Below are 12,861 nucleotides of genomic sequence, written 5' to 3'. Positions count from 1 at the left end.
GACATATCTGGGTGTTGACTCTCCACCAGTGCGACGTTCTCTTTCCAGCTGCTTGATAGAGAGTGGTACATCATACCTGTCAAAAACCAATGTAACTGATGTCACACCTTGGTTACTAGCAAGCAGTGACTGAATCGTCTGCATTATGGTACGTCTGAGATCGTCAAATGTGTCAAACTGGGCTTCATCAAGTGCCTGAAGTAGTGCCATCCCATCAATGACATAAGCAGTATCATGTTGGTCAGAGGGTTCGAGCACCTGGACTTCCTCGCAATTAGCTTCTTACTTCTTTGCCAGATCCGCCTTGTTGGTTTTTCGCATTGTCCCATCATTGTTGAAGAGGGATGGTGGCACAGGAGCCAGTTCATGTGTCAGGACTTGTTCCAGACTGACATCGCGTTTCTTTGAGACAGCAAGCAGCCGCCGGAAAAGTACTTCTGAATCCACCATCAATTTATCTCGTTTGTTGGTTTTCATGGGTTTTGACATGTCCGCAAACGTTGGTGTCTTTGTTTGTGAGTCTGTTTCCCAGAAACTCTTGGTTTGGTCAGCAAGAAGTCGCTTTTCGATAAAACTTTTGTTGCATTTCTGGGCGTCTGTTAAGAAATGTCCAAGTCCGTTTGATACTTCTTGTGAAGCACCCAACCTGGCCTGTGGCGATGTTGACCAATTCGTCAGGTACAGTACGTAGGTCAAACGGATTTTGTGCGTTTGATACAAATTCCGTGATCTTGGTAACATCTTGTTCATCCCTTACCATCCTTGTCTTTCCATGCTCAGCGTGGTTTGTGGAAGCTACTTCAGTGTCCCCATCACAGAGTTCTTTAAAAGCCGTCCTCAGGTTGACAAATGGCGATCGTCCTCAGGTTGTTCTTCATAACACCTTCATCACTACAGCTGGTTACATTCGTGTGTGATTTCTCACTGGTGCACCACTGAATAAAGTCGTAGAGTGTATTAGGAACGAATTCTGCACAGTGCTGAATATCTGTTTCCTCGACAGGTGCATACATATTTCCAACATGCTCGATATCAGCCATGTGCTTCCTCAGGATACCAGCTGCAGCATGCAAAGTATGCATTTCACTATCTATGGCTGATGGTACATCAGACGGGATGTCTTCATATTCTGGTTCATCAGTCATGCTCTGCAGAATCGTGGCTTTTCTCAGGGCATCACCTAAGGTCACAGAAGAAGAGCATATGATGTCAGTGTGGCCATCAAATGTTACACAGACTATTTGGTCACCATAATATTTAGTTAATCGCTCCTTCAACTTCCAAGTTTTATACTGTTCTGCATTCGTGGTACCCAGTGAAACCAAATATCCAACGTATTCATCTTTCAGATGAACGAGGGGTGTCACTGTCTTAGTTTTGGAGAACACAGTTTGTTCCAGATAACATTTCAGTTCATCAAAAGCTTCATCATGTAATGTGCCCATTGTTTCCTCTCCTGATTTACGAATTGCAGCAGTGATGTTCCGTTCTGAAATATAGTGAGAATAGCATAACCTGTGGTACTTGGCATCATAGGCGAACAAATCTGGAAAGGCAAGCATGCGCATGTGTATTTTATTGTCTTGTCTTTTGTCAGCTGCTGCCAGAACTTTTTCTCTGGTGGACTGTCCAGTTCCTGTAGATACCGGTGTAAGTGTGTTTCTGGAAGTGTTGGATTTTCCACAAATGAAGCAGTTAGTCCTGATGTCAAACCCAGCTGTTTCATTTCTGCTGATTCTTGTGTGTTCTGTTGCCGCAGACGTGCATGGTTGCTGGTCACTCTCACTGGGGTTGGATGTGGAGATATTTGACTTGCTGGTATACTTGGCCCGACACGATTTGTGGAATGATACTTTCAAATCAAGACTCAATATGTCTTGTTGCAAAGGCCAGATACTTTCATAAACGTCATCTTTTCTGATTTGACTTGCTTTGAAGATTGCACTCAAACCATTAAATGTTGGGTTCGTTACAACTTCTTGCTTTTTAGGGTTGAGGGGTTTAAAGCATATGATGCAGTGGTCAGTGTCAATTTTACGACGCTTCACAACAGGTGGTTCCAAATCCATAATTGCAGATCAATTGTCAGCACAAGCATCTGAAATGAAATAATTAAAGATAAGTATATATCAGTCGTTTTATAAAAAGGCAATTAAGCTCAAAATTGATTTTCTGCAACTGGATTTAAAATCATTCTTGTTTGATTAATGCATATACATGTATTATAAATTAATCAATGTCGGTTACTTTTAGGGGGGGTGACATATGGTTTCGGTAATAACTCTATTAATTCAACTGATTTATCTTTATGAGTTATATTTCTAAAAAGGAGAATGATAGAGGGTTATTTTGATGTAATATGTAGTAATACAACTCAAATACTTATGAAGAAATTAATTGTTTAGTTGATATTTATTGGTAAACCCGAAGCTGATTTATTGCGCAAAATTCCACTATTTTTGCCTGTAGGTCACACAAAAGCCTTTGTTACATCACAAATGGTTTGCCTTTGTTACATCACAAATGGTTTTTACACATATATATGTCATCATTCCGCACATTTTGGTACCAAATTTGTGTTTGTAGCACCAGTATTAACAAATATATGAGCCAATATGAGCCAAAATCTGTGGCGATTAAATCCATTTTTGCAGTCTGCAGTGATACATATGTAAACGTGATTTTCAAAATGTTGTGCAATGATCTCAGGTTCACAACCATGATTTTCTAACTCCCCAAACGTCCCTCTTCAAGAAAAAATAGGTTGTGACTTGTTCTACCGTGGGTAGGGGTTTCTCACATTTTAGGCCCCTTTTTTAATTTGGCCACTAGCCTAACTGTAGCGACCCATGGGTTCCCCAAGCAAGACCAGCATCAGAATCTCCTTGCTCCAGCCGGTGACGTCACCGGCGGGGATCCCCGGTGCCAGAGTAGCTGGTCATGTGACCGCCAAAGCGTGCCGCGCGTGCGGGTATAATCAGCTACACCTGTTGATCACGTGACCGCCGAAGCACGCCACGCTTGAGAGGCGTGGCTTTCGGTTTCTGGTTGTGCTTTATAATGCAGCCCGATAAATGGGCTTTTCAGTGTTCCCGAGTTGGTTTTGAGAATAAATATCTTCTCGGACGAGTTTGTGTCTTGCCCGTCATTTCGTCCGTATCAAGCAAGAGCCCTGGCTCTTCAATACTACAACTTGCGTGATGAAGATGATGATGAATTAGCTGTGCAGTACTGATGACGATGAAGGTGATGACGATGATGAATGTACTGCACAGCCAGAAAGAGCATTACAGTTACCCATTACGTGGGTAACTAGCGCAAATGGAAGCTGCCGCATCTGCGTTTTCCATACGCACGACTTTGTCTCTTTGTCTACTGTTCTACTGTACACTATGTACAGTATTTTATTTCTTGTAATATGTTTTAATTATTGTATTTTTCTTATTTTTTTACGTTTTTTAATTTTTTAGGCTAGAAAATGCTTATTTTACCACAAAAATATTTAAAATAATAGTATATAAAAATACATTTATACCGCAAAATCCCGCGATATAGCGAAAAATCGGCGATATAATTTTACATATACTAGCGAGAAAAACCCGCGATGTACCGAAGCCGCGAAAAGTGAACCGCGATATAGCGAGGGATGACTGTATATATATTTATATTTATATATATATATTTATATATATATTTATATATATATTTATATATATATTTATTTATATATTTATATATATATTTATATATATTTATATATATTGTTGCGGTTTTGAGAACCCACACTTGTATATAAACTCTTGTAAATATGACATTAAAAGGTTAAAGGTAGCACCCCTAGTTAGGCCACAAGCAACACGTAGGCCACCATAGGAACTCAGTTATTTCATTAGTATGTGTTTTAGATAAGGCCGTGTTTCCAACAGTTGAATCTGTGTTGTGTCGATCAAATAAGAGTAGGTCCCCAATCCGTCCATTTTTGCCAACCTCTCTCTCCAAGCGATGCCATTACGTGCCTCTGCCAGCAGCGTTCGTTGCCTTGAGCTGAAGCTCGCCCAAACGCCGCCATAAGCCATGCGGTTAGGCCCGAGAAAAGGGGCGGAACGGCAAGAAGAAGGTGTGGCCACGTCATCCAGTCATCAAAGGCGTGGCCGGTAAGCCCCCACCAGCCAACCAGGGCTGAAGGAACATCACCAACGGGCGTGGCTTTGGGGAGCGCGGAGTGATCGCGTGGCGCATTATATAAGCGTGAACGCAAAGCCCTTTTACGGACTTTTGTCGGGAGAGCGCGCTGATTGCATTGTAAAAGGACTCGGAGGGGAGAGCGCTCGTAAGAACGGACTCGGACTTACTGCGGGAGAGAGCTCACCTTCACCACAGGACACTTGCGTGTGCACGGCATTGAGCACAGAACTAATTGGGAGAGCGCACCTTATCAAAGGAGGACTTGAGAGAGAGAGAGAGAGCGCTTGGCACAAGTGTGCACGAATTACATACGCAGCATCCCAGCCTCCCCCGTTACATAAACTGTCCGGTCGCGTTCAACCATATGCGGAGCTGCCTGCCAGGTTTCGCCTGCTGGACTGGAGCCGACTGGAGCCTGGACCCCATTGCCGGACCTTCCACCCTACCAACTACAATCCCCGTGTGTGTGTATGTTTGTCTGGTGTATTAGAATAAGACTGTTTTAAGACTGCCCCGTGTGCTGCTTCTTCCTCTTCATCCTGTACATTCTTTCGTTTCCTCTTATCCTTCTTGTACATTGTAAATAAATTACTTGTTCTTCCTGGTTTTCCTTTTATCCGATCGCATTCGTCTTTTCTTCCATTGGGTAAACGTGGCACGATTGAAACCGCTATAATCGGGACTAGTCACTTTGTTAATAGCTCGGATCGCGGATTGCTATCCGCTCGGCATTTTCCAACATATCCGTGGTTCGAGTGGGAGTTATTCCCTCGTTTCCGGCCGGCGTTAGTACTTAGGTAGTAGTGAACCCCTAGGCCTAACAAACCCTATCTAACGCCGCGCCCCGGGAAGGACGTTATAAACCCCAGGACTCGGGTCGGCCAGGTAAAAAGACAAGGGGATTAATCCCCCCCCCCCCCTTGATAAGGGGAGTGCCGACCCCCGAGATCCGTAACAATATTTATATATATATATTTATTTATATATATATATTATACATATATATATTTATATATTTATATATATATTTATATATGTATATATACATTATACACACTAGCTGAATGCACCCGGCGTTGCCCGGCTTCTTTTTGAATGAATTTACTCCTATAATTCAGCTTTTACTCGCGGCCGTAGAAGATTGACTACTATCATTCAGCTCAGCTTTTAATTGCGAAATGGGCCCAGCCCGGCTGAGGCGGCCTCGACCGGCCTTGCCACCAAGCCTATAACCTTCCCGGGACCTGTCCCGACATTTTTTGTTTCAGAGGTTTCATCCTATCTTTCACCGTTCAGGCGATTAGCGCGTGCAGACAAAAACAAACAAACAAACAAACAAGAACTTTATTTTATAGATATAGATAACTAGCTGAATGCACCCGGCGTTGTCTGGGTTCTTTTGAATGAATTGAATCTTCTGTACATAGGTCTGACGTGAGCCCAGTATCAGTTAGTGCTCAACGATTCCTTGTTCTTTCTTCTGTCGGGCCCCACGAGAGAGAATTTTGAAAGTGTGTGTTGCAATCAGACATTCCTATTAAGTGCATAAGTTGTACTTCAAGAGAATTTGAAAGAAGAAGAAGATTTATTGCGAAATGGGCCCAGCCCGGCCGAGGCGGCCTCAACCAGCCTCGCCACCTCGCCTCGAACCATCCCTGGCCCGTCCCGACATTTTTTGTTTCAGAGGTTTCCTCCTGTCTTTCACCGTTCAGGAGATTAGCGCATGCAGACAAACAAACAAACAAACAAACAAACAAAAACTTTCTTTTATATATATATATATATATATAGATAGAGGATAGAAGATAGATAGAAGAAGAAGAAGAAGAAGAAGATCTAAGATATATATAGATAGACATACATACACTAGCAAAAGTACCTGGCGTTGCTGGGTAACAATGAGTCACTTCCTGACGGGAATATGAATGAGGGGGGAAGGGGAGGGGGAAGAGACAGAGGAAATGGAGAGGAAGGTGGAGGGAAACTGTGGGAAGGGAGTGGTGGGGGAGGGGGAGATAGAGAGTTTGGGTGGTGGGGAGAGAGAAAAGAGGAAGGAGAGAAGGGAGGGTGGAGGAGGAAAGGAAAAAAGGGTGGAGCGAGGAAGCTTGGGGGGGGGGGGGGGGGGGTGAAGGGAGGTGGTGAGTGAATATAATCGTGGAAAAATGGGTACATGAAAACAAAAAGGCAGCTCTGTCTACTGTAACGCCATGGCTTGCAAAAGCAGCTTGAATAGCGTTCACCAATTTTGTCAGATTTCACGCCAGATTTGGACATTATTTAGTTACAGCATCCAATGCTCATATCCAGATTTTGATGATTATGCTTCAATTATGTAATGATAATCGATCGTGTTTCCAAGGCAAGGCACGTTTGAGTCGGCCTTAACAAAATGGCAGCTTAAGAACCCAGCGAGGTGCAGATGGCGGGCCGCGATATTAGTAAGCCACTACATTGGGGTTTTTTTTTTTCCTTATGAGCACCTCGTTAATCATCTTCAAAAAGTGTGTTGTAACACACCAAAACACCCAGTTTTCATCCTCGCAATCTGTTGGAGGTCCAGGTGTATGCATGCAAAGTTTGGGGCTGCTAGGTTTCATGGTTTTGGAGTTATGGAGGAGACAGACGGACTTACGGACACTGCCTTTTATTATTATAGATATATGTATATAATATCATTTGGTTTTTATGATCATATGTTTGACTTGGATGAACTCCTAAGTCACAGGATATAATGAGTTGAAATAATGTGATTTTGCTTGGGGTGTGTCCAGGAGGGTGTTGGGCATTTAAAAATATATGTAGGTGCAGGTGCTTCGAGGGGGTGGGGATGGAGGGTGGTGGGCTGGCGATACAAAATCTATGCAGTATGAGTGTGTTTTGTAGCGCCATCCAATGGTGGTGGGAGGAGAGGCAAGTCATCTATGGAGATTATTTGCAATTTTGCACTGTACATGTGGCATAGTGACCCTTACCCCTAAGTGCTTTACTGACCCCTACCAGAGAGAGTGTGTATTGTGTTCCTATGTGGAGTGGGTGTTTCTCGTCCAGTACAATTATCGCAATGTATCTCTGCAAAATGACTGTTTCTCTCTCTCTCTCTCTCTCCCTACGTCTCTCCCCCTCTCCCTACGACTCTCCCCCTCTCCCTACGACTCTCCCCCTCTCCCTACGTCTCTCCCCCACTCTTTACGCCTCTCCCCCTCTCTTTACGTCTCCCCCCTCTCTTTACGTCTCCTCCCTCTCTTTACGTCTCGCCCCTCTCTTTACGTCTCGTCCCTCTCTTTACGTCTCGCTCCTCTCTTTACGTCTCGCCCCTCTCTTTACGTCTCTCCCCCTCTCTTTACGTCTCTTCCCCTCTCTTTACGTCTCTCCCCCTCTCTTTACGTCTCTCCCCCTCTCTTTACGTCTCTCCCCGTCTCTTTACGTCTCTCTCCCTCTCTTTACGTCTCTCCCCCTCTCTTTACGTCTCTCCCCTCCCTTTACGTCTCTCCCCTTCTCTTTACGTCTCTTCCCCTCTCTTTACGTCTCTCCCCCTCTCTTTACGTCTCTCCCCCACTCTTTACGCCTCTCCCCTCTCTTTACGTCTCCCCCCTCTCTTTACGTCTCCTCCCTCTCTTTACGTCTCGCCCCTCTCTTTACGTCTCGTCCCTCTCTTTACGTCTCGCCCCTCTCTTTACGTCTCGCCCCTCTCTTTACGTCTCTCCCCCTCTCTTTACGTCTCTTCCCCTCTCTTTACGTCTCTCCCCCTCTCTTTACGTCTCTCCCCCTCTCTTTACGTCTCTCCCCGTCTCTTTACGTCTCTCTCCCTCTCTTTACGTCTCTCCCCCTCTCTTTACGTCTCTCCCCTCCCTTTACGTCTCTCCCCTTCTCTTTACGTCTCTTCCCCTCTCTTTACGTCTCTCCCCCTCTCTTTACGTCTCTCCCCCCCTCTTTACGTCTCTCCCCGTCTCTTTACGTCTCTCCCCGTCTCTTTACGTCTCTCCCCCTCTCTTTACGTCTCTCCCCGTCTCTTTACGTCTCTCTCCCTCTCTTTACGTCTCTCCCCCTCTCTTTACGTCTCTCCCCTCCCTTTACGTCTCTCCCCTTCTCTTTACGTCTCTTCCCCTCTCTTTACGTCTCTCCCCCTCTCTTTACGTCTCTCCCCCCCTCTTTACGTCTCTCCCCGTCTCTTTACGTCTCTCCCCGTCTCTTTACGTCTCTCTCCCTCTCTTTACGTCTCTCTCCGTCTCTTTACGTCTCTCTCCCTCTCTTTACGTCTCTCTCCCTCTCTTTACGTCTCTCCCTCTCTCTTTACATCTCTCCCTCTTTCTTTACGTCTCTCCCTCTCTCTTTATGTCTCTCCCTCTCTTTTTACGTCTCTCCCTCTCTTTTTACGTCTCTCCCTCTCTTTTTACGTCTCTCCCTCTCTTTTTACGGCTCTCCCTCTCTTTTTACGTCTCTCCCTCTCTTTTTACGTCTCTCCCTCTCTTTTTACGTCTCTCCCTCTCTTTTTACGTCTCTCCCTCTCTTTTTACGTCTCTCCCTCTCTTTTTACGTCTCTCCCTCTCTTTTTACGTCTCTCCCTCTCTTTTTACGTCTCTCCCTCTCTTTTTACGTCTCTCCCTCTCTTTTTACGTCTCTCCCTCTCTTTTTACGTCTCTCCCTCTCTTTTTACGTCTCTCCCTCTCTTTTTACGTCTCTCCCTCTCTTTTTACGTCTCTCCCTCTCTTTTTACGTCTCTCCCTCTCTTTTTACGTCTCTCCCGCTCCTTTTACGTCTCTCCCTCTCTTTTTATGTCTCTCCCGCTCCTTTTACGTCTCTCCCGCTCCTTTTACGTCTCTCCCTCTCTTTTTACGTCTCTCCCGCTCCTTTTACGTCTCCCCGCTCCTTTTACGTCTCCCCTCTCCTTTACGTCTCTCCCTCTCTTTTTACATCTCTCCCTCTCTTTTTACGTCTTGTGATGTGCGCAAATATTAATATGCTGCTGCAGACGCTTTCCATTGTCCTTGCTTGGGTGATGGACGGGTGATGGTTTTGGGGTTGATGTAGTACAGGCATGATGGGCCGATTGGCCTCGTCTTATGCCAAAGTTCCTTGTATTTTGGAATGGCCAGTGCCAGCTGCATTTGTAAAGTGAAAATCCCACACATATCTTTTGTTTTATTTTAGGCTCTTTGAAGGACAGATAATTTTGGCCCATTTGGGATAATGCTTTCACTGAGGCTGTGTATTCACTAATATATCAGCACAGATAGACTCATTGTATTATGATAGATGTGCAAGTGGTATTCACTAAAGTTATTGTCCCCCGTCGCACCGCGGAGCGAAAGGGGGACTATGGTTTTCCCCTCAGTCCGTCCGTGCGTGCGTAAGCGAAGGACCGAATTCTAATCTGGTGTGTGGGTGTATCTAGGCATATGGAAGAACGCTGTTGAAAATTGGGTCGCCACGTCAAAATCCAAGATGGCCGCCGCCATGTATGTCTGAACCTTGTGAGCGAAATATCTTGAAAAATAAGCGAAGTACCAACTTCTAATCTGGTGTGTGGGCATATCTCGGCATAATGAAGAACGCTATTGAAAAGTGGGTCGCACGTCAAAATCCAAGATGGCCGCCATCATATATATGTCTGAACCATGTGAGCGAAATATCTTGAAAAATAAACGAACTACTAACTTCTAATCTGGTGTGTGGGTGTATCTATGCATAAGGAAGAATGCTATTGAAAATTGGGTCGCCATGTCAAAATCCAAGATGGCCGCCACCATGTATGTCTGAACCTTGTGAGCGAAATATCATATCATAGCATGTTTTCTGCGTCTTCCACTTTGTCAACTCACATCACTTCCCCGACGGGGGACCTAGGCGTAACGCTTGTTTTCTTTATATTCATTGCAGGGCCCACTGACCGACATCCTGAAGCCGTTAAGGTAGCTCTGAGCAGGACGGACTTTCTGGCAACAGTAACCATTTTGTAAGTAGTGAATCATGAACACTTGAGTTCATGGAAAACCTTACTCTTTGCAGTCTTGAGAGTAGAACATGGGAAGGGTATTTTTCAAGTCTTGCTTTGCTTTTCCATGTTCAATCTACATTTCCTACGAGCCGCTGTTTTGTCTGAATCACGATATTCTCCAATGCTTAGATTGCGAGCAGCAAATTTCATTGGTCGAGATGGTGTTATATTTACCTCCGCCACCAAAGGTGGATGGAGGTTATGTTTTCACCCCTGTCTGTCTGTCTGTTTGTCTGTCTGTGAACAAGATATCTCAAAGTTGTGGATGGATTCGGACAAAATTTGGCAGAGAAGTAGTGTATGTGACAAGGACGAAATTATTAGATTTTGGTGAAGATCTGGATTCCGATCCGGTTAGTAGAATTTTTTAAGTGATTCTTCACATTTGGGAGATAGAGCCAAAAACGCTACATAGCAGGATATCTCAAAAATTTCAAAAATTTGGACGAAACTTGGTGGACAGGTTGCGTGACGAGGCCGAATCGATTCGATTTTGGTGAAGATCTGAACATGGATTTAGGTACCAGAGTTATTTAATTTCAAAGTGATTCTTCACCATTGAGAGATTGGGTGAAAAGTGATAATTAACACGATATTTAAAAAAATTATGGACGAGTTTTGACTAAACTTGGTGGACGAGTTGGTTAGGCGACTAGAACAAGCCGATTAGATTTTGGTTCAGGTCCGAATCCAGGTCCGGCCTATCATTGGGATACAAAACAAAGTGTTCAGCCTGGTGGAGGTATGCGCTCTACCGAGTGCCGTTCTAGTTTGTCCAACTACTGCTAAACGGAAGGGTTTTGAAAGTGCCAAAAAGGCGTTTTATGTTCTGCAGTGTTCAAGTGTTTAATTAAATTGAAATAAGAGATTTTAAATGTCATACAAAAAGAAATTCGATAGTTTACCGCTGTTGATGCAGCATCTATCTCTGATCATCCACTCATAGCTCATCTAGATCACGGCAGATGTCTCATTATCTGCCATGATCTTTCTTGGGAAAATCACATTTCCAAGCTGGCCTCCAAAGCCAGTTGCCAACTTGGCATGCTCAGTCCTGTGAAGTCCTTCTTGGCACTACTGAGCTTCTCACCACATACAAAGCTTTCAAAATTTTCTCACCCATAGCTCTCGTGCAGGGCGGCCTCGTGCACCCATGACTCGCGTGCAGGGCGGCCACGTGCATCCGTGGCTCGTGCAGGGCGGCCGCGTGCACCCGTGGCTCTCGTGCAGGGCGGCCGCGTGCACCCGTGGCTCTCGTGCACCCGTGGCTCTCATGCAGGGCAGCCGCGTGCATCCATGGCTCTCATGCAGGGCTATGCATGCACCCGTGTCTCTCTTGCAGGGTGGCCGCGTGCACCCGTGGCTCTCGTGCAGGGTGGCCACATGCACCCGTGGCTCTCGTGCAGGGCGGCCACGTACACCCGTGGCTCTCGTGCAGGGTGGCCTCGTGCTCCCCGTGGCTCTCGTGCAGGGCGGCCTCGTGCTCCCCGTGGCTCTCGTGCAGGGCGGCCTCGTGCTCCCCGTGGCTCTCGGGCAGGGCAGCCTCGTGCACCCGTGTGTCTCCTGCAGGGCAGCTGCGTGCACCCGTGTCTCTCCTGCAGGGTGGCCACATGCACCCGTGGCTCTGGTGTGTGCTTTCTGTGCTCATGGCACTCGTTGCACAGTGCACCCGTGACCATGTGCTTGTATGTATGTGGTCTCTTTTGTGCGTTTGCCTGTTATATCTTGGGATATTTTTTTTCTATTTGTTATTTGTGTTGAATATCATGTCAATCCTGAAATATTATTATTTTGCAAGTTATTTGTATTGTTTGACTAATTTCAGCACATCTTGGGGGTGGTGAATCTGTTTCAGTGGTGTACTGTAGACTTTTCATCTGGAAATTGACCATGACTTCGGCCGCAATGCTTGCAACCGAAACTTTTGAACAAAATGGAGGCCTGGGAAACCAAGGGATCGTTGGCGAAGGTAAGTTGTTCTTTTGAAATTGTCAGTAAATGTTTGGAGAAATTTATCTTTGAAGATGCTTACAAGTACATTCGGATGTCATCTTGCAGATTTCCACTTGTTTCAAAATTACTCAAGATAAATAAAAAATTTGAAAAACAAAAGACAATGTTGATGTGCGTTGGACCAGTGCTGAGTGAAAGTTCTCTGTTTTGCCTGTCCCTTTGGTTAATTCTAGCCTTGCCTACCCATCGCTTCGCTGACAGTTTCAAGTCATCTTGATGCTTGTCTGCTTGATCCAGGTTATTAACTGGACCCGTTGTTTTTGTCATCAACAAAAATGTACACAAAGTTTTTGATCAATTCTGGCAGATCATTAATAACGATAAACAAACAAGAGGTTCCAGTACACTGCCCTCTGGTACAGCACTTCTAGCAGTACTCCAGATTGAGCTCACTCCATTCATAGTGACTTTTTGTCGTCTTCTTTTTGGAATGTTCCAATCTAAGTTTGGCCTTTACCTCTGATACCATATGAGGCAATCTTCGTCAATAGTCTCTTGTGCGTAACAGCATAAAATGCTCTGCGGAAGTCAAAATAGAAAATATCCAATGCATCGTGCTCGTCAATCATGCCTGTCAATTCCTCGAAAGCACACATGAGTTGTGACCTTTGCGATCTTCGAGGCGCAAAACCATGCTGACATCTATGATTGAAGTGCATTTCATTTGA

General features: G+C 45.1%; 1 protein-coding gene across 10 annotated transcripts in view; it reads left to right on the top strand.

Annotated features, from left to right (window-relative positions):
- Positions 1–12,861, top strand: part of LOC137430373 (vigilin) — a 168,793-nt gene that overhangs the window by 63,002 nt on the left and 92,930 nt on the right. For all 10 annotated transcript variants that reach the window (XM_078780592.1, XM_078780597.1, XM_078780601.1 and 7 more), the window contains 2 exons: positions 10,063–10,138; positions 12,036–12,149. In XM_078780592.1, coding sequence (XP_078636718.1) covers positions 12,071–12,149 — 79 coding nt within the window. In that variant the 5' untranslated portion in view covers positions 10,063–10,138; positions 12,036–12,070. The remainder of the gene's footprint in view (positions 1–10,062; positions 10,139–12,035; positions 12,150–12,861) is intronic.

The sequence above is a fragment of the Myxine glutinosa genome, chromosome 6 (assembly GCF_964187855.1).
Source record: "Myxine glutinosa chromosome 6, kmMyxGlut1.1, whole genome shotgun sequence".
Lineage (NCBI taxonomy): Eukaryota > Metazoa > Chordata > Myxini > Myxiniformes > Myxinidae > Myxine > Myxine glutinosa.
This window is presented reverse-complemented; position numbering and strand designations above follow the sequence as displayed.